Source organism: Berghia stephanieae, chromosome 3 (assembly GCF_034508935.2).
Source record: "Berghia stephanieae isolate SIO BIC M18660-M18661 chromosome 3, UCSD_Bste_1.3, whole genome shotgun sequence".
In the NCBI taxonomy this organism is placed as follows: Eukaryota; Metazoa; Mollusca; class Gastropoda; order Nudibranchia; family Aeolidiidae; genus Berghia; species Berghia stephanieae.
Genome location: NC_088362.1, coordinates 97,129,135 through 97,152,653, shown reverse-complemented (window position 1 = coordinate 97,152,653; position 23,519 = coordinate 97,129,135). Strand labels below are relative to the sequence as shown.

At 35.4% G+C, this 23,519-nt stretch overlaps 1 protein-coding gene across 1 annotated transcript; it reads left to right on the top strand.

Moving 5' to 3' along the window:
• The first annotated feature begins 4 nt into the window (after nucleotides 1–4).
• Nucleotides 5–23,177, top strand: LOC144968937 (glycolipid transfer protein-like). The gene is made up of 7 exons (XM_078907820.1): nucleotides 5–232; nucleotides 2,246–2,392; nucleotides 2,883–2,938; nucleotides 3,864–3,988; nucleotides 9,707–9,857; nucleotides 11,748–11,825; nucleotides 12,708–23,177. Exons 2-7 carry the CDS (start codon nucleotides 2,254–2,256, stop codon nucleotides 12,810–12,812), a joined length of 654 nt encoding a protein of 217 aa, XP_078763946.1. The 5' UTR covers nucleotides 5–232; nucleotides 2,246–2,253; the 3' UTR covers nucleotides 12,813–23,177.
• The last annotated feature ends 342 nt before the right edge of the window (nucleotides 23,178–23,519 follow it).

The following is a 23,519-nucleotide window of genomic DNA, read 5'->3' as shown; positions in this document are numbered from 1 at the left end:
CACTAGACGAATGACGAAATTTGTCTAGTTTCGATTTTGGTGACGTTCCCGGTATAACACTGGAGCTTTCGTTTCATTACGAAATTGTTCCAATAGTACTATGTATGACTCATGAATTTAATAAAACATATCCAAATATAAATGCCTACTAATTTTTATTAATAATAATCATATTATCTAGAATATTACATCTGTGTTGTGCCAAATTTCTTCTCGTTCGAACTACATAAGAGTAAGTTGAAGAAACTGACTGAAGAAGGGTTTGTTTTTATTTATTTTTTTATTATTAGTCTATTATTATTTTTTTAAAATTTCTTTTGGGAAGATCTGGTTCTCATTAATAGTAGAAGAGCGAGGCATTGGTTAAGGAGCGAGGTCCCTGCTGCCTAATTGCTTTGTTTATACAGAGACAATGACCAGATGGTACTTATTCGTAGTACAAGTACAGACTGACACTATTTTCTGTAGTTCAAAATGGCTTGAAGTTGAATGAGAGTGTGTTAGATAGTGTTAACGAGGGATGATTGAAACATTTTCTGTGACTGAGAATTGGGGAAACCTTCCATAAGCTACTACATCCCAAGTCTTCTTCCGATGTTCTAGAAGGGGTTTGGGAGGGGGGAACTTTTTTTTTTAAGTCTCCCCCTCCCAAACCCCCTTCTAGAAGTTCTAGTGTAGGGGGTTTGGGAGGGGGAGGGAGACTTTAAAAAAAAAAAGTTTCCCCCCTCCCAAAACCCCCTTCTAGAACAAGAATACTTGGGATGTATTAGCTTATGGAAGGTCTCCCAAAAGTAAACGGGTTTTATTTCATGCCTCGAATCAGTTTTTATTCCGTTTCGAATGCCGACTTAAGAAAAAAAGAAAATTTTTATTTGTCGCGTCAAAGATAAAACAAATTAGTCAGCTAGGTATATTATTAAATCATTCCACCTAGACGCTCCGCTAGATACTGTACCACACAAACGTTGCCACGCTAGATACTGTACCACACAAACGTTGCCACGCTAGATACTGTACCACACAAACGTTGCCACGCTAGATACTGTACCACACAAACGTTGCCACGCTAGATACTGTACCACACAAACGTTGCCACGCTAGATACTGTACCACACAAACGTTGCCACGCTAGATACTGTACCACACAAACATTGCCACGCTAGATACTGTACCACACAAACGATTACTATTAAAACTCGAGCAAAGTGGAATTCGGAATATCGGGGGTACTGAAACAAATCAGTCAGAGAATATGGAACAACAAAACCAAAATCTTTACTTTGGTTCAAGGACTGAATTTGCAATTGAACACAACAGAAACTCAATCGAAAAATGTAATGTCTCATCAGGAGTACCAAATCGAATGGTACTTGGGCCTTTATGCTTCTTGATATTTATAAATGACCTTGGAAACGAATTATCTCCTCAAACAAGTTTTATCTGTTCGCAGACAATAGCCTTCTTTTCAGGACAATAAATAGTAGCGCATGAACTCCAGAAAGATCTTGAAACCATCCAGACATGGTCAGATACATGGGACGTGAAGTTCCATCCATCAAATTACTGTCATGTCAATATCTAACAAGAAAGAGCCTTATACTCAAGTACACAATGCATGATCATCACTTACATGTTGACTCCATAAAATACCTCAGAGTTTATCTCAATAAGAAACTAAAGTGGCAAATCCATATAGATTATATCACAACAAAAGCAAGTAGGATGCTGGGTTTCTCAAATGGAGCATAAACAGATGGCCATGAAGAATTAAAGTCCAGGCATACCCCGCGCTTATCACCAGGCTAATATTAAAAAAGGACATAAGATTGAAAAAGTACAAAGAGCAGCTGCAAGATTTGCAACCGGATGCAAATTCAGAGACCTGGGTCACTTCAATGGAAATCATTGAAAAACCGGCACAAGGTTTCCTGATTGTTACCTTACACAAAACCATCAAAGACCCAAACTCACCCATCATCATCCCAAACTACATAAAAAGCAAATCACATATATTATATATACGCTATACGTGGATACAATGCATCACAATACATAAAACCATTTACAAGAATAGACACATACACACACAGCTTGTTTCCACGATTTCATCATTATTATTATTATTATTATTATTATTATTATTATTATTATTATTATTATTATTATTATTATTATTATTATTATTATTATTATTATTTTTATTATTATTATTATTATTAATGAATTTGTTTTACTTGTCTTTCAGATATTATTATGGCTACTGGTGGAGACTGCAACAGTCCTTGTAAATCCAAATTTGCAACTATTGCTGCTTTTGATCCTGTTGATGGCAAGAGAATAATTCATACAGAACGTTTCTTGACTGCGTGCACAGATGTTGCCTCAATTTTGGGTAAGTATGAAGTATCCCTTTTAACTTTTTAAGAAGAGTGTAAGGAAATTATAAAAACTATAATTCATTAATTTTATGGAAGCTGTATATAAAGTAAACGTGTGGGTCTTAACTTTACTTCATATCTTAGCATTTCCATTTTGATTAAAAGAGAGAGAGAGAGGAGAAATGGTAGTTAGTGGGATTCATATTATTATTATTATTATTATTATTATTATTATTATTATTATTATTATTATTATTATTATTATTATTATTATTATTATTATTATTATTATTATTACTATTATTATTTTTCTTGTTGTTGTTGTTGTTGTTGCTTTGCTTATATTATTTTGTCTTGCTGTGGTGGCAATCAAATTGTTCATCATTATCATTTTATTGTGTATACCACATTTCTCATCTTCATCATTTTCGTGACTGATTTTCAACAACTGTTGTTAATATTGCTTGTACTTGTTACTTATTCTACTATTTTACTTTTTTTCAGGTGATTTAGGAAATGCTTTTTCATTCCCCAAGAAAGACATGCTTGGCAATATAAAGGTAATTTTTATTGTGTTTCAGTAATAAACCGGTAGATTTTTGACCAATCAAATCATGAAATTTGTGACACAACTTCACATGTGCTCGGACAAACATAGTTGTTTGTTTATAAACAATAACGTGAACTAATTCGACCTCCATCTGATCGTTGTTATTGTTTTTATATTGACGAATGGGTGACTGGTTATCACACGATTTTCTCGATCATATTATAAACCAGTGATGATACTTTTCCGCGGATCCGCGGAAATCCGCGGTTTTCTTTCCTTTCCTCGGTTTTCCTCCTCAGATCCTCGATCCGCGGATATTTCCTTCATTTCCTCCTTTTACTTTTTTTTAATATAATAAATCTTTAAAAAATACCTCCTTTTTAAAAAAAAGATATATATATAAAAAACTAGTACTACACACTAGTACTCTTCAAGTACTCAAAAGAAGTCATCCTGCCTACTTTCGTGTGGTGCAAGAATGTTCTAGGTGAGTTTTCCGTTTTTCCGAGACTTTTCCTCCTTTTTGTGAGTATCATCACTGATAAACGTTTAAGTTTACACATAGTTTTCTGTGTTGATTCTACTGATCAAGAGGTAGAACAGTGGGTATTTTATTTAGACACATACGATCAATAGTAAAACCTGTGTAGTTTGCTGTGTCTACCAATCACTGTCATTGTTTACATTATGACGATTGTCTGAGAGGCGTGGTTATCTACCGGTTAATTGGTTTAACTCTCATTATCATCCAAAGCTCATGTTGTAAATTTTTGTAATCTGGTTCTAGACTTAGAATATGAAAACGTATTTCACTCCTTTGTTCTATTGTGTTTTGAGAACAAAAAGAAAAAGATAAAGAAATGATTTGCAAAAATCTCAAATCATTCATGAATTTTGAGAAAAAGTCTCATTCGTGAACTATTCTGTCTTTACAGAAAATTCGAGATCGATTTGGAAGTGATTCCGAAAAATATTCAACGTTGAATGCAATGCTGGAAGAGGATTCTGCAAATAAAAAGAAACCCACGACTACAGTTGTTGGAATTATTTGGTTATTGAGGTAATATTTTTTCAATTCTTTTGTCAGCCAGGCTGAAATCCTCTGAAACCTTTTTTTTTTTTTTCATTAAGTATCAGTTTATAAGTACTGACCTAATAGATTTCACTGATATTGACAGGGATGTAATCTGGGCAACAAATGAAGTTGCTACACCACAGTCTTTAAAAGGGGAATGCGATGTCAAGTTAGGGTTAACTCCAGTTCTATCTGAGAAAAGACTCAAAAGATTGAAATCTTGAAGGCATCGATGCCACTGAGTAGCTTGATGAATTAAAGGCCAGGATTTACCCAAGTTCAGCTTGTCATAATTTCGTGTCATCATTAACATCATCATAATTTTGGGAAATCAGTTTTTTGAATTGCATTCAACATATAATCAAAGTATGTTTATAATGAACGATAAAAGTGAAGGGGTTTGTTTTTGAGTTTATTTTAATAAAATGCAAAAGTTTACTGTGGGATACCTGAGTACCCAAATATCAGTATTCGATTACGTTATTTCAAGAATAAAAAGAATCACTTCGATTCCAAAATGGCTGACTATTGTTGACGTTTTCTACTTAACAAATTATCATTAGCAATCTACAATACACCACAAATGGCGACGAGCATCTAGAACCCAGATAAGTGCAATAACGTCTTCTTTTTAAAACATATCTACACGTATTTTCATTCTACCAAGCCATAAAACTATAATCTATTGACCGACTACTACCAACTATTGAGCTTGCATTCTCCAGTCTTGTATGTGTACACCAACATGCCAAGACCCGACACCTTCAACGAAGGACTAGAGTCCTTCACAAACTATAAAGAAAGACTGGATGCGTTTTTTGTTGCAAACGACATTGCCGAACAGAAACAAACAGCAACTCTGCTATCATCCATCGGGGCTAAAACGTACAACACACTACGATGTTTGACGTCACCCGACCTTCCCTTTAGTAAAAGTTATGAAGAACTTTGCAAACTGCTGTCCAACCATTACTGCCCCCCTCCACTTGAGATAGTTGAAAGATTCAAGTTTCATAAACGCAGTCAAGCGATGGACGAATCGCTTCCTGATTTTTTAGCATCCATAAAACGGTTGGCTGAACACTGCAAATTCGGAGACAATTTAAAAATGTCTCTGCGTGACAGATTTGTTTGCGGAATACGCGATGAAACCATACAAAAGAGACTCTTGCAAGAGCCAAATCTCACTTTAGAATCTGCAACAGCTTTGGCACTTGCAATGGAAACTGCCCAGCGAGATGCAGCGGAAATCCACACAACAACATCCGGCAAATCAACAGCTGATCTCAACATTATAAAAACAAATCAGCCTTTACCTACTAACAGAAGACATAACTCACAAACATACCCACCGTGCCAATCATGTGGGAAAAATAACCACAGGAGAGCCGACTGCTACCTCCGTGATGCAGTGTGTAAGTCATGCAACAAACAAGGACACATTCAGAGAGTGTGTCAGGCCAGGAGGGGCAGCCAACAACAGAGGAGAGGAGGAGACAGAACCTCACAATCCCGACAAGTTCACGAGCTAGATGAAGACAATGTTTCCGAAGATAATTTTACACTGGAAATGTTTCACATGGAAGGAAACACACCAAAAATAAAGGTAGACTTGCAAATCAATAATATTCCTACAAAAATGAAAGTTGACACAGGATCTGCTGTTTCAGTGATGACGAAGAGGGACTTCACAAAAACATTCAAAACCTTCCCAAATTTGGAAAAGACAGCTGTTCGTCTGAAAACATACACAGGTGAAACCATTATTCCACTGGGAAAAATTTCAGTTCATGTAGAACTCAACAATCAGAAGAAAATACTTCCATTCCTTATACTTGACAAAGGCAGCAATCCTATTTTGGGAAGAAACTGGTTGGCCGCTATAAAACTGAACTGGCAGAGCATACATCAGATGACGACACCTAAAGATAGATTCAATACAGAAAAATTGAAAGCTCAGTTTCAAGATATATTTTCAGATGGAATTGGAAAAATAAAAGGAATAGAGGCAACACTTCATCTAAAAGAGGGAGCCGTTCCCAAATTCCACAAAGCCAGACCAGTGCCGTACGCCTTAAAACAAAAAGTTGAGAAAGAACTAGACAACTTAGAAGAACAAGGGATAATCACAAAAATTGCAACCTCGGATTGGGCCACACCCATCGTACCCGTATTGAAAAGCAATGGAACAGTGAGAATATGTGGTGACTTCAAGGTAACAGTCAACCCAGCACTTAACACAGAGCAATACACAATGCCAAAAATGGAAGACATGTTAGCTACTTTGGAACAAGGTCAAACATTCTCTAAAATTGATCTGAGACAAGCATACCTTCAGCTCCCTTTAGACAGTGCGTCACAAAAAGTAACAACAATCAACACGTCAAAAGGACTGTATTCCTTCAACCGTTTAGCATTTGGTATTTCTTCGTCACCAGCAATTTGGCAAAAGACAATAGACACAATCCTCCAGGGAACACCCGGAGTTCAATGCAACCAAGATGACATGATAGTCACAGGGAAAACAAACGATGAACACTGGCAAAATCTGCTACTAGTCCTAGCTAGACTTCAAGAGTATGGACTGAAGGTCAATCTTGAAAAATGCCAATTCTTCCAAGACGAAGTTATCTTTTGCGGTATCAAAATAACCAAAAATGGCTTGCACAAAACCGAAAACAAGGTCAAGGCCATCATCGACGCACCACAGCCAACAAACAAAACACAACTCAGATCATTCCTCGGGCTTGTAAATTATTACCACAAGTGGCTGGAAAATGTAGCTCAAATTGCGAAGCCACTGTACAATCTTCTACAGGATAACACAAAATTTGAATGGTCAACTGAAGCTGATCACGCTTTCATTCAAATAAAAACAATGATCGCTTCGGACAAAGTCCTCATGCGCTACGACCCCGATCGACCATTGCGACTCGCCTGTGACGCTTCACCATACGGCATCGGCTGCGTTCTCTCGCACATCACACCAGAAGGCGACAAAAGACCTATTGCATACGCCTCAAGAACCCTCAATAAGGCAGAACAGAATTACTCCCAACTAGACAGAGAAGCCCTAGCTATCACATGGGGTGTTAAAAAGTTCTTCAATTATGTATGTGGCAGGCACTTTACGCTAATCACTGACCATCAGCCACTCAAATACATCTTCTCGCCCACAAAACCAGTCCCTGCAATGTCTGCAGCCAGACAACAGAGATATGCAATTTTCCTTTCAGCCTTCGACTACTCAATCGAATACAGGAACTCCAAGTCAAACGCTAATGCAGACGGATTTTCACGATTGCCTTTACCCACCACAAACTCAAGTCAAGAGGCCGATTCAGCAGATGAACTATTCTATACAGAAGTAATAGAGTCCTTACCAGTCAACGCAGCAAACGTTGCCAAAGAATCACGCCACGACAAAACACTGTCACAAGTCATACATTACGTCCAAACTGACAGATGGCCAAACACAGTCAACGAAGAACTGAAACCTTACTTCAACAAACAAAACGAACTGTCAGTGCAACAAAACTGTCTCTTTTGGGGATACAGACTCATCCCTCCACAAAAACTGCATGCAAAAATCTTAAGTGTTCTTCATGAAGGACACATTGGTATAGTCAAAATGAAAAACTTGGCTAGGGGATACTTCTGGTGGCCTGCTATTGACAAACAAATCGAGGCAACTACAAAAGGGTGCCCTGGTTGTGCTTCAGTTCAACCTGATCCACCGAAAGCTCCTCTTCACCCATGGCACTGGCCTGACAAGCCATGGCAAAGAATTCAAATAGACTTCGCGGGACCATTCATGGGATTAATGTTTCTAGTGGTCGTCGACGCCCATTCCAAATGGGCCGAAATAATACCGACATCCAATGCCACATCCATTTCAACAATCAATATATTGAGCAATCTTTTTGCAAGATTTGGTTTACCTGAACAGCTCGTATCTGACAACGGTGTGCAGTTCACATCCCATGAATTCAAATCCTTCACAAAGGTCAATGGAATCAAGCACACCCTTAGCACACCCTACCACCCAGCAACCAACGGGCTGGCTGAGCGAATGGTCCAAACTTTCAAACAAGCAATGAAAGCTTCAAAAGATGAGAAGGGTACCATCCATGCAAAACTGGCAAGATTCCTGTTTGCTTATAGGAATGCACCGCACACCACAACAAACGGGAGCCCAGCATCACTTATGTTTGGCAGACATCTGCGAACTCACCTAGACATCATTCGACCAAGCATTCATACAAGAGTATCTTCATGTCAAGACCGTCAGCTTCGCACTCACTCTTCTGCCAACACCAGGAACTTCGACAACGGAGACAACGTCCTGGTCCGAGACTACCGCGGACACCAACGATGGCAACACGGCGTAATACATGCCCAAACGGGAACACGCACCTTTGAAGTCAAAACAGCTCCCGGAGCCATATGGAGACGACACTCCGACCAAATTGTTCACACAAACACCCCTGCAATCACAAGCAAACCAGCACCAGCACCACTATTGGACATCGTCCCAAACTTCAGAACGACAGAGATACCAACCATGGTTCAAACAACCCCAGCGAATGACCGAGATCCAAATTCTACGCGGTCACAGGTCGAGGTCCCGCCCTCACCACATAGAGAATTCCCAAATTCTCTAACTCTCTCTGACAACATGTCACAGAGAACGCAATCTCAAAACAATCACAACACTACAAGTGCACCTTACACTACGAGAAGTGGTCGCAACGTTAGAAAACCTAACAAATTCACACTGTAGGCATGGCCATTTATAAGCCTTAAGCTTGACTATAATATTGGAAGAAATATTTGTGACGTTACGACCACAAACACAAAAACACTTTGCATCTACACAGCTGCATGAAGTAGACACTAGTTAAGACTATTAGAGTTCATTACTGTGTTTTCTTTTATCATTATGAACTGTTGACCACTTCAACTAGTTTAGTACTACACAGAAGAAACACTTTTTCTTACTCATCAATATGAGATATTTTTTTTTATGAACTGTTGACCACTTCAACTAGTTTAGCACTACACAGAAGAAACACTTTTTCTTACTCATCATTGATATATGAGATTTTTTTTTTCTTTCTCATTTACTCTTAATTAATCATTTAAGCTGTATAAAACAAATGTAAGAATGAATGAACCATTATGTAAACCAAAACGAGCGAAAGTATAATAGCTCATTTTTTTTTTTTACATCATCTAATTTTTTTTAAGGGGGAGATTGTGGGATACCTGAGTACCCAAATATCAGTATTCGATTACGTTATTTCAAGAATAAAAAGAATCACTTCGATTCCAAAATGGCTGACTATTGTTGACGTTTTCTACTTAACAAATTATCATTAGCAATCTACAATACACCACATTTACTTCAGTGGAACATATAAAGAGTACACTTAAAACAAATTGATAGAAATAATGAATGCATGTCTGGGATCCATTCTCCCCTCTTGTTATTTCCTTTTTATAGAAAACTATTTGTTCAACCTAGTGTTGTTCTTTACGTCTGTTCCCTAATATTTGTTGGGATTTTTAATGAGTAAAATACGTAAGGACACATTTATGCTGTTATTTTTTGTTGTTTTTTTTTATTTTTTATGTATTATTATTTTTTTTTAATTTTAGGTATAACATTAACTGTGCAATCTTTCCGATTCAATATTTCAGGGGTCTGGACTTCCTACATGCTTTATTGAATAATGTATCTCAAGAGTTCAAAGACCAAGTCATAGAAGAAAACTTGAGGCCAACTGTGCTAAGGGCTTATGAGTCTTCCCTTAAACAATACCATGGATCTATGGTGCAATTTGTTGTGTGTGTGAGTATCAGTAATCGGGAGGTCTGATAGCTCCCCAGCTCGGGGTTTTTGATGAAAGATTTTATTTTTTTTTTATTTTCTTTCTATTTGTCTCATCTTAAACTTTTAAAGATTTTTATCATTAGTTTCTTTAAATACAGTTTGAGGTGTGCATATTTTTTTTATTAATTTAAAATTCTTTCTCCTTATCTTCAATTTCACATGTTTCTCAGTATTTTCTCCTCCTTGTCTACTGCTGATCAACTGTCAACATTTCAAGCACTATCTCAAAAGGAAATTTGATTGGCATGATGAAAATGATTGTCTGCGCAGGCTTTATGTCCAGAAGAGACTTTATTTTCTGACCCACTGCTCCAAGTATCTGGTATTATGTCAGAGCCAACAAAATGGTGAAAAGTGATCTTTTTCAAGTCTAAATTTTAAAGTTTGATTTAGGTTACCATAATTTGATTGAGAAGAATAAACTTAGTTTCTCTAATTCAAAAATTCAATTTTGTACTTTATATAATTTTGACTTTAAGTTGATATTTCAGTTTATTGTTTTTCCTGAGTTAACATCAGTCTGGTGGTCGTGGGTCACATTTATGAACCTTGTTTTATTTTTCTTGTAATAAAGTCAAGCATTGCTTAGCTTGGCACATAGAGAAATGGCTTCCAGGATAAATCTATTTATTTACTTTCCTTGAACTTGATTCCTTTATTGTGCAGTCCAGCAGTAAGATGCTTAGATTTAGATCTATCGGACGAAAAGTTCACATCTTATCATTGTCAGTTCAACTCCCTATACTCGCATTCTCTTACCATAGAATGAGTGCCAGGTTGGTAACAGCATTGCCTTTGTCAAATAGAAATTATGATAATGCCAAACATGCTGCAATCTCAGTGTTGCTCTTGGTTTGGGACCTTGTGTAAAGGCGATATTCTAAGTTGCTAGAAGCTGTGGACTGTAAAAAGTAATAAACAAAAATGAATAATATATGACCTTCGTAAAAGAACAAAATATCAAACACGGCACTTTTTTGGGCTCAAAACCCTTCTTTGGTTAACAATAAAAACATAATGTATTTATGTTTTGTTTTTTGTTTTTGTTGTTGGTTAAAAGAGAGTTTAAGTCCAAAACATTCCATGTTTAGTATTTTGTTATTTTTTTTTTTTTTTTTGAGCTGTTATATTCATTTTTGTTTTTGACCTTTTGTAAAGTACTTTAAAAACCTAGTTTATGGATATTGGATTTTTGTAAAGTACTTTAAAAACTATTTATGATATTGATTTTTGTAAATACTTAACCTATTTATGGATATTGGATTTTTGTAAAGTACTTTAAAAACCTAGTTTATGATATTGGATTTTGTAAAGTACTTTAAAAACATTTATGATATTGGATTTTTGTAAGTCTTTAAAACCTGTTTATGGATATTGGATTTTGTAAAGTACTTAAAAACCTAGTTTATGGATATTGGATTTTTGTAAAGTACTTTAAAAACCTAGTTTATGGATATTGGATTTTTGTAAAGTACTTTAAAAACCTAGTTTATGGATATTGGATTTTTGTAAAGTACTTTAAAAACCTAGTTTATGGATATTGGATTTTTGTTGGGTTTTTTTTTTGTTTTTGTTTCTTTCAATCTTACTTTTATTTTTTTTTTTACTTTTTTACCTGTGACCCAAGATTGTTCCAGGCACTCTAAAAGTGTGGGGCGAGCACCATATAACTCCTTACAATAAACAAACATTTATTTTTTTGTTTACCTTTTCTTTTTTATCTGTGTAATGTTGTCTGTAAACGTTTATTATTTATTTGTTGATGGTGTGAAGCTGGAGAGAGATCTTGCTTAACATTTTCTTTATAGGACCAAAGTTGTACAACCTTCTATTCTACCTACCTTTCAGAACACATTCCGCTTCTCTCCATATCGGTCCAGTTTCCTCAAAACTCTGGCTGTTTATCCAAGTGTAACGTCTGAAGTGGTAAGGTAGTTTTTTGTTTGTTTGGTTTTTTTTTCATATTCAACCAATTCTTCTAGCAGTTGTGAGCTGTTTTTCCTCTGTGGATTTGTAATCTTGTGGTATGACACTTAACTTGTGACCTGAAGGTCCTGAGTTCAAGTTTCACTGTGGATGGTGTAAAGTTGGGTCGCTTATTATACTCGGGGTGTAAAAATCATATCTGGCCAGTAACTGCTTTGTCTGTTGTAGCGTTGAGTACATTTGTGGATGTGCACTGTTGAAAATCTTGCAAATTAACCCCCCCCCCCCCCCCCCCCCCCCCAAAAAAAAAATAAAATTGAAATTGTATCATCCTGTCATTAGTTTAATAAAATAGTTTTTTTTTTTTTTAAGTAGTTCTTCAGATGGAACTGGAGTTTATTCCCTTTTCAATACTGGAAACGGACAACAGCAATTGCTTGCTACCCTTTGGATAGTATGCTAGTCTATGGCAATGTACTTTCCACTGGATCTAACAGATCCAGCTACCCAATCACTGCTGGGTAGACAGAGGGGTCAGAAAAAAATCTCTACTTCACCTGGAATTAATCTCAGTTCCTTTGTTTGTGAAGCAAGTGCTCTACAAACTGAGCTATCAACACCCCCTAGAATAATTCAAACCCCAGTTAAAGCGCACCTCACACCTTGCCCAGGACCCGTGAGATTTTTATGGTTTGACATGACGATTTATTATAGTTCCAATTCTATCAACGTTCATCGTTGAGTGGGTGATAAGAAGAGAGGGTCTGCAGTATCAATGTGATAGTGTGTGGTTGAAAGGGGTAGCAAGCACCAAGGTTTGCTAAAGGCATCAAATTTGATAATAGCTTTATGTGTGATTTTTTTTTTAATATTTCCTTTCAGGTCATTTCAGACATTGATGCTTATTTAATCAACTTCTCTGCCACCCTCGACCTGATACGCTCATTGTTGAATGAATATGACCTGAATTTGTCTTTGACTGCGTGAGACTGGTATCACCAATTAACGTCTTGATATACAAAGCTAAAGACCTTTTTTTTTTTTCAAAACTTGGTCCATTCCGTCTTTAGAAAAATTGAAGAAGACATTTTGGCTTGTTTCTTTAACTTACAAATTTCCTAACTTGTGACTTTGATCTAAAGTGAAATTGTGACATTGAAATAAGGATCACCTGATTGTTTCCATATTTAATAAAAACTGAAACTAAGAAATTGACTGGGCCAGTTTTTGAGAAAAAATGTTCTTTAGTTTTTTCAAGGATTTATTTTGAATTAACTCAGGAAAAGATTATCTAATGTACATCAATAAATATGCAATTTAGTCGTGCAATTTTCAAATATAATATTGTGATTTTTAAAGATTTTTTTCTGAAAATTAACAATTACTTTTCAAACCCATTTTTCCCCCAATCTTGTATACAGTAGTGAAAGAGGGATATTTGATTATTGTTTCTCAATTTTTAATCGTATTTGTTTTAACATTGGTATTTGACATCTGTGATCCTCCTTTTTATTATAGCTATGCTATTGTTATTCAATGTAATACAAATTGTTTATCTGATGTTTTTCATTTACTTTTCTGCAAGCCATGTGTGCTACCATTCCCCTACTCACATCCTTTGTGATAATCCATTAATAAACTTTTTAAAAGGCTCTAACCTGAAACTCCTTTAGATTCCATACCTTATAGTATTTATTGTGTGATTGTTTTATTGATTTTTGAAGAAATATGTGGGGACATATTATACAACAGGTGTTAGATTTTTTTTTTTTTCGAACGCTGCCTTCATGAAATGTGTAATCTATTATGCCAACCTTTAATTCCATATTAAAGGTGTGAGGTATGCTCTGTTATTATAAACTATATGCAGATGTTTTATATTTAAAACATTGAAAATTATATGGGGCGATTATGAAAAGAATATATTGCCAATTTGTTATGGCTTGAAAAGTGATGCGACAACTATTTTGACAATGATTCATGATCTCTTTCCACCAATCTGTGATCTAGTCCATGGTGACCCAATATTATCCTATAAATCACCATAAGGCAGTGGCTACCGTCTTATGCGTGTTTGACAATAGTTTTCAAAATAAACGGATGTTTGGTTTTACACAAGACATTTTTATTACTGATGACAAAAGATAAATTATTTGATATCTTTTTCTCACTCTTCTCAAAACTATAATGAATGGGGATAAAAGTTGTTTTAATTTTAATTTGATTTGTTCCTTCTCTCATTTTTTTTCATGACATTTCCAAATTAGCTGATAGCATATTGGGGTTTTTAAACCACCGTCTCATGGGTCAAAAGATTGTAAGTTTGAACTGTAATGGAGAAGCTAAGATTTTTCTCTCAGAACTTCAGGGGATTTTGAACTTCTGTTCCATTACATGGTATGGGAGAGACCCCTCTAACAATGTAAACGTATGTTGGAATGTAACTCTTTGGTCTGTGATACTTAAATTTGCTAGAAGATGAGATCTGGGTATTGTATGGTGGGTTACATTTTAAAAAATATTTATCAGTCCCCATTATTTGGTTTATCCATCAGATCCAATCTCTGTGTTTTTAATTATTATTCTTTTTATCTGTAGTTTCAAGTTTATTGTTTAGTTAGAAGTTGAAATAATTTACTCCTTGTATTTGTGATTATTATCATTAATGTTTCTTTTAAAGCTTGTGTCATTTACAATGTTGAGTTTATTTAATCGATTACTTAAGGAAATCTCAGATAAAGTTTATATTTCTGTTATCTTGAATGACGGAGAAAAATAGTAGAACACTGAAAAAGATCAGTGGTGTGAAAGTTGTCTTGTCATCATTCCAGCTCAATTCATGGCCGGTTTTAGATGTTTTGTTCTACAATACATTTGCAATGATTACATTATTTCAGTTTTATAATTTTCATATATTTCCTTTTGATATTCCTGTTTCCCAAATCGAATTTCATTTCATATACTGAATTTAAAAGTGATAAAGAGTTGTGTCTCTTAGTTATCTTCCCTTCGCCCATTCCTCCAGCCAGCCTTAAGCTGTCATAATATTTGTACTCAATTAGTCTTGTTGTAACTAGGATGTTATGACAATAGATAATGATTGAACTCATGGCCAGTTGTTGTAACTCATACTTAGGACATACGCTCTTAATGTTGTTCTGCTACGCCTCTACTCTGTCGAAATAATACAAACTTTGCTGTTTCATATAAATGCAGAGTTTATGTATGCACTGAGACAATCTTATACACTCTGTAACTGTCTGTAATGAGATAAAATAGTTTTGCCTGAATTCTATTTTTCATTGAGTTTTTTGCGTTTTTTTTTCTGGTGGGGGGGGGGGGTTTGTTCTTCTTTGCTGGAAATGAAACGAGGTGACAGTGACCATCTTCAGTGTAGCCCATTGCGGAACATAACTAACAGGGTCATTTGCTATCTAGATGGACTGAGTACTTTTGTACACTTAGGGTTGTAGAAAATCCTTTGGTTGGGGATCTCAGCTTGTCATCGGAGTATTTCCGCTGTTATCGTGCATTTCTTATGGGGGGTGTTATTGTTTTGGGTTTTGTTTTTTTTCTTTCAAATTATCTCTCAGTTGTGCGTCTTGTGCCAATATATGAATTATATTATGTATGAATCAGATAATGTTTTGTGTATAATATTAGATACATGAATTAGATATTGTTGGTAATAGTACATATGTATTATAATTTCATTTCTGGCTAGGATCAAAGTGAGCTGATGATTTTAGTCTCAGGCTAGATACCAAGGGACTTTCTTCTATCATCTATTTCTGTTCCCTCTTCTATCTAAGCCCTGGGTGGGGATCCTGACCTCCCATAGAGGGCAGGAAGGTACATGCTGTGTCTTCTATCCCCCCATACCAGTTTTCCAATTGTTTCCTGTCATTGTCTTGGAATGAGATTACTTAGCTTTGTCCCGACCCTGGCCGAGGTTCCTTGGCTGGGAGGGAAACAGTCGAATGTATAGTTATAGTTTGGGAGATGATATTTTTTTACTTGTAAATCATCTCTCTGTTATGCATTGTATTATGTTTAGTTTACATATTATATGATTTGTAAACATTTGAGTGTATTCCTCTTAGTTGGGACCTGCGCTTGTGTCTGGATGAGACTTTTAGGTGATCTCAAACTAAGTATGTTGGCGGTGTGCTCTTGGAATCTACACCTGTTCCCTATTTGAACCAATTCCCCTTTGTCTCACCTTTTCTTTTGTGCTTTAATTGTAATTCTAAAACTTTTTACTATCCTATTTTCTTCTTTTTTACTGGCGCTGATATGACCTTAATGTGTTGCAAGCGCCATAAAACCCTTAAAAACAAACAAAAAACAAAACAAAAACTATCTAAGCCTATCGTCTTATATTTTTCTTGAACTCCGCATGATCTATATCATCCTCAGCTTAGTAAAATAAATCCCTCTAAGTGTCTTAGAGTCTCAACTCCAATGTGCCAATCATTTCAAATCCAATTATTTCATTACTCTTTTTTAAAATGTTCAATTAATGCTCATTTGTGGACTGATATTTTTTTTTTAATACACCAATTTTCTTATTATTTGTATATATTTTGTTTTTAATTTGTGTTTACATTTTTATGACAATTCTATGCAGACATAATATGTTCTATGCATACGTTTTTTTTACTTCTTACTTGATTTCATAATCTGATTAATATAGTTCAGTGGGAATCTGCATAAATGCTTTGTCAATGGGAAATGATTTCATTTCATCAACTTAATTACTTACTTAGCGATGATTTCCAGCACAGATTCTTTTAGATTCTTGCTTGTTGGACTCCACTTATTATTTATCAGGACACGTCCTCATACAGCCATTGATTTTTTTGTCTTACCATATTTCTTGTTCTTTTCACTATTTGTCAAGTCTATTTTAAATGATTTCAAGCTTTTTTGCTGGGTGAGGATCCTGACCTCCCATAGCGGGCAGGGAGGTACATACTGTGTCTTCTATCTCCTTATATCTGTTTTCCAACATGCTTTCTGTCTTTGTCTTGGAATGAGATTACTTGGTTTTGTCCTGACCCTGGCCGGATTCCTGACTGGGAGGGAAACAGTCAAACGCAGTTATTGTTGTGGGAGATGATATTTTCTTCCTTGTAAATCATCTCTCTTTTATGTATTATTATATTTGTTATCTTCAATGTATAATGTAAGCATTTGAGTGTATTCCTCTTTGTTGGATTTTGTGTTTGTGTCCAGATGAGACTTATAGGTGATCCCAAACTAAGTACATTGGTGGTATGCTCTTGGAATCTACATCTGATCCCTATTTGTTCCCAGTTCCCCTATGTCTTACTTTTTCTTGGGTGCTTTAATTGTAATTCTAGAACTTTTTACTATCCCATTTTCTTCCTTTTTACTGGCGCTGATATAACCTAAATGTGTTGCAAACGCCGTAAAACCCTTAAAAACAAAAACAAAAACAAACATTATTTATCAGGACACGTCCTCAAACAGCCATTGATTTTTTTGTCTTACAATATTTCTTGTTCTTTTCACTATTTGTCAAGTCTATTTTAAATGATTTCAAGCTTTTTTGCGCATATTATTTTATCAGGTAAACTGTTCCACAGCTTCTGGGTGGGGTTCCTCTTATACACCTACATCTGTTTTCCATTTGCTTTTTGTCTTTGCCGTGGAATGAGATTACTTGGTTTTGTCCTTTCCCTTGCCAGAGTCCTTGACTGAGAGGGATACAGTCAAATGTATCTGGGTGGGGTTCCTGACCTCCCATAGTGGGCAGGGAGGTACTTACTGTGTACTGTGTCTTCTATCCCCTTATACTTGTTTGCCAACTTGCTTTCTGTCTTTGTCTTGGACTTGGAATAAGATTACTTGGTTTTGTCCAGGCCACGGCCGGATACCCTAGCTGGGAGGGAAACAATCAAATGTATAGTTTGTTTTGGGAGATGATATTTTTTGTCTTGTAAATCTGTTATGCACTGGATTGTTTTGTTTACAAATTATATATGATTGGTAATTTCAGTTTCCACAATCTCTCTTCATAGGACAAAAGCTTCATACCGGGAATTTGTTTCGTCCCCGCTTGTCTGTACTACCTTCATCACTTCAATCTTTTGTGGTGACCAGACAGAGGTGGCATAGTTTAGATTGGTTCTTACTCGTGTTTTATAGAGCAGGACAAATATTTTTACGTTGATTTGGAAGACTATTCACCTGATTAAGGCAAACATAGAAATTGATTCATTTTTTTTCACATGTGTTTATAGGGAATGAGATTAGCGGAAGAGTAGCGTCCCTTGATTGGACGTCACCTACAGAGAGAACGTCCAAATGGTTTTGCGCATGCATCTCTCTTGTCCTCGCTTTCGGTAAAGTGTCTCATGCCACACAACCAACATGACGTTCTCTCTCTAATAACTTTTCCGCTCGTGACTTCCAATCAAGGGACGCTACTCTTCCACTAATCTCATTCCCTATATCAAAGCTCAAATTACTTTCTTTCATCACACCGATGTCTTTTTCATAATCCACCTTTTCAAGTTTCTTTCTCGTTAAAGAATTGCTGAAATCTGGGTCTGGGTTATACTTCCCAATAGGCAAATGTTTACACCTGTCCAAATGATAACTTAGTAACCCGGTTTTGCCCCATTTTTCAAGTCTGTCTAGATTGTCTTGCAATGTGTTCATATGTCTAGATTGTCTTGCAATATGTTCATATGTCTAGATTGTCTTGCAATATATTCATATGTCTAGATTGTCTAGCAATATGCTGATATGTCTAGATTGTCTTGCAATATATTCATATGTCTAGATTGTCTTGCAATGTATTCATATGTCTGTATTGTCTTGCAATATATTCATATGTCTGTATTGTCTTGCAATGTGTTCATATGTCTAGATTGTCTTGTAATGTGTTCATATGTCTTGATTGTCTTGCAATATGTTCATATGTCTAGATTGTCTTGCAATGTGTTCATATGTCTTGATTGTCTTGCAATATGTTCATATGTCTAGATTGTCTTGCAATATGTTCATATGTCTAGATTGTCTTGCAATGTGTTCATATGTCTTGATTGTCTTGCAATATGTTCATATGTCTAGATTGTCTTGCAATGTGTTCATATGTCTAGATTGTCTTGCAATATGTTCATATGTCTAGATTGTCTTGCAATGTGTTCATATTCTCCTTAGTTTCGTTAATATTAAATATCTGTGTCTTCGACGAACAAGTGCACTGATGATTCGACAATAATATTTTTCTTTTTACTGATGTTAAAATGTTCTAAAAATATTTCAAGCAATGTAAACCAAAAAATGATATAAATTAATAAAAGTAAAATAAAACTTTAAACCAATCTCATAGTTAAAAAAAGGGAACTAGTGAAAAATACGTTCAACAGCCACATTTTGCGAAATAGAAGTTTTAAAAATGCATTGATTTTACTGACTGATGACCCAATCAACCCAACGTGATACTGCTGACACTGTTGTGGAAATGGAAGATTTATTTATTTTATTTATCGCAATACCTAACATATCATGTTGATGGTTTTTGTTTTTTTAATGGAGTTTAAAAATTCTAAAAATGTGCAATTTTGTTTATAAAATTTGTTGGCTGATAATGTTTATGCGGAATGGAGTTAATATTTCTGCTCAAACCATTTTTTTTCTCCTTCTTTTAATCTTTATTTGGTCCCATAATGGACAGGGAGGCACTTACTGTGTCTTCTATCCCCCTATATCTGTTTTCCAACATGCTTTCTACCTGAGAGAGAAACAGTCAAATGTATAGAGTTTTGGAAGATGATATTTTTTATCTTGTAAATCATCTCTCTGTTATGCACTGTATTATTTTTGTTTTACATATATTATAGTTTGTAAACATTTGAATGTGTTCCTCTTAGTGGGGACCTGTGCTTTTGTCATGATGAGACATTTAGTTGATCTCTCGAAGTACACTGTTAGAATGCTCATAGAATCTACATACACCTGTTCTCTATTTGATTAGGACTCTCTTTGTCTTAAATTTTTCTTTGGTGCTATTATTGTAATTCTACAACTTTTTTACTATCCCATTTCCTCCCTTTTACTGGCGCTGATATGACCTAAATGTGTTTCAAGCGCTGTAAAACCCTTCAAGACAATCAAAATCTTTTATTTGACCCACGGTGTGCCTACTTTTCAATGATTCAAATATTTTTTCATGTCTCCTTTAGAATTTGTTTTCTTTGATTTTTATCGATGTGTTTTTTAGTTTTTTAGTCGTGTCTTTTCTTTTTTTCTTTTTATTTTTTAAGTTGTCATACCGTTTGACTTTTAAAAAAAAAAACATTTTTAAATTCATGAGTACAACTCCTATGAAGGCAACAAGGCTTGAATCCATCTGACTGGGTGGGGATCCTGACCCCCCATAGTGGGCAGGGAGGTACATGCTGTGTCTTCTATCCCCCCATACCCGTTTTCCAATTGTTTCCTGTCATTGTCTTGGAATGAGATTACTTAGTTTTGTCCTGATCCTTGCCGGAGTTCCTTGGCTGGGAGGGAAACAGTCGAATGTATAGTTATAGTTTTGGGAGATGATATTTTTTTTCCTTGTAAATCATCTCTCTGTTATGCATTGTATTATGTTTAGTTTACATATTATATTATATGATTGGTAAACATTTGAGTGTATTCCTCTTAGTTGGGACCTGTGCTTGTGTCTGGATGAGACTTTTAGGTGATCTCAAACTAAGTACTTTAACGGTGTGCTCTTGGAATCTACATCTGTTCCCTATTTGAACCAGTTCCCCTTTGTCTTACCTTTTCTTTTGTGCTTTAATTGTAATTCTAGAACTTTTAACTATCCCATTATCTTCCTTTTTACTGGCGCTGATATGACCTTAATGTGTTGCAAGCGCCGTAAAACCCTTAAAAACAAAACAATCAATCTGAAAAGTTGTACCGACTTTGCAGAGCTCCCATATTTTCCCAGTATTTTATAACATTTTTTTAAAGATCTTTTAAAAATCTTGACATAATTTTTAAAATCCCCATTTTTCCTCGATGGTTTAGTAATGTAGATCTAATTTGAGTTTCTTTAAGTATTGATCTTGTTAATAAAAATGCATTTACTCTATATTGTGGTATAAATACATTTAGTTTATATTGTAGTAAAAAGGCATTTAGTTTATATTGTAGTAAATAGGCATTTTGTTTATTTTTTCTCATTATTTCAATGATCAAGATTAAATGAATTCCAATTTTTGAAAAATGTGACCCTTCGTCTCAAAACAGTATTAAAATGGGGTGAGACCTTGAATTCATTGCCCGAAGTATGAAACTCAGGATTACTTTCCCTTTGTTATGGTGGAGAATAAATACAATTAATTCATTTTTTTTACTTTTTTTATTTATATATCAAAGCTCAAATTACTTCTATCACGTCATCACTTGCAAAAATCTCAAAGCTCGTATTTCTGATAATTTTAATTATTAATTCTATTGTAGCAGGCAAAGCTATCCCTACATAATACCGTTTTGAGACGTGAGTCACAAATATAATGATTCGAATGTTTATCTGGATTATAAAAATAAAAATTATGAAAAAGTCTGCAATGAAAGGTGAAGGCTTTTTATTGGGCTTTTGGCTTCAAGAAGAAGAATACTGATTTATAATTCAAAATTTTGATTTTTTTTAAAAAAAGTGTAACCTTGTTATATTGGCAATATAGGTTGGCAGCTTTCGTGTCCACCTCAACCTACAGCTGAAATTTTTAGGCAAAACTGTTCCCATTTTGTAAAAGTATTGCATAATTATGATTATTATACCCCTTTGGTTTTCAACGAAGCCCATCTGACTATAGTGTAATCGCAAATACATTACAAGGTGCCTCTATTTATCCTTTGTTTTTTAAAAAGTAGCTTTTCGTGACTTTTTTTTTCTCCATTCGCCCATTCGGTTTTACTAAAAATAGATCTTGACGTGTAATGGTATCCTATCCTCGATGATAATTCTCAATGTCAAATCATTAAATTCAAGACTCTTGGAATCTACATCTACTTCTTATTTGAACTAATTCCCCTATGTCTTACCTTTTCTTGGGTCCTTTAATTTTAATTCTAGAACTTTTTACTATCCCATTTTCTTCCTTTTTACTGGCGCTGATATGACCTTATGTGTTGCAAGCGCCGTAAAACCATTTAAAACAAACAAACATTTTTCTCCATTCGCCCATTCGGTTTTACTAAAAATAGATCTTGACGTGTAATGGTATCCTATCCTCGATGATAATTCTCAATGTCAAATCATTAAATTCAAGAATGAATCAGTCGTTGTTCAAAACAAAAAAAAAAACAAGTACATTTTGATACAGTAATGCAGGTGAGGCCTTTGGATGGGTAAAAAAAAATGAGCTTTTATATAGCGCAATATCCACTAAATGTGCTCAAAACGCTTTACAAGGGGTCCCTGGTCAACAGCAACATTTAACATGTAGGACGGGACATGATGCCTGTTTGGCGATATTACAATTTTTCGGACAGAGACAACGCTGTTAACGACCAGGTACTCATTTTACACCTGAGTACGGTGAGAGAATGTGAGTAAAGAGCCTTTTCCAAGGACTTAACCATGCGTCGAGCGCGAGGCTCGAACCCAGGATCTTCCGATCCGAAAGCGAGTGTCATACCACTAGACCACATAGCCGCACTATAATGATATGATTCTTAAACTTCTGCATTTGAAATTTCGAACTCATTCCCAAGGTCGTATGTACAGCTGCATTGTGAACTTGTTCGAAATCCTCTACTACAGGAGTTCAAGAATCTTATAATGTAACAGCTTCAACAACAACAATAACAAAAAGACAAGATACTTCACAGGAACGTTTTGGGCTTAGAGCCCTATATTAGCCAACAACAACAACAACAAAAAAGTGTTTTTATTTTTATTATTTTTTTTTTTTTGTTATTGTTGGCTGATGAGTTTTTGCGCTCCATATGTCCTGTATTAAGTATTGTGTTCTTGAAGCTTTTATATAGTCATTTTTTGTTCAATACATTTTAACAGCTTCTGGCAGCTTTGCACCCTTTTTTTCAGCTAAATTATATTATAGTGCTATGCACCTACCATTTTCTATTCGATTATATTCAATTTAATTTTATTGTTATTTATATTCCACTGCCCACTTTTGTTCCATGATTGTAATTTTTATCAAATATTATTATATTCATATATTTTAGGATGTTTTGCCTAGACTAAACTATGCATAATATTTTGTTTTAGAGAGCTTAAGATGGTTATTTGATAAACTCTCTGGGCTCTGGGGCCTTGACTACATGGAAATAAAATTGGTATTTCAACAAGCATTTCAGATGGTTTATTGTGTTATTGTATGTTTGGTTGTTTCCTGGAATGGAATGGTTTGTTAGAGGTGAGAAGAATGAAGGAATACTTGCTTTGTCGTTAAGTTAAAGATTAATATCTTTAATGCTCTGCTCTTTGGACGACATTGGGAGAGAGAGAGGGAGGGATGGAGTATTGGGCAGCGTGGATCAGTGATACGGTCTTTGCTTCGTACCCGAAAGGTACCGAGTTCAATAACCCGCCGCTGCGTTGTGTGGCCTTGAGCAAGTCACCTCGCTCTAGCTCACTTTGCGGCGCTGCATTGCGGCTGACGCCTGGGCTATTCCAGTCTTCCTTTGGAATAG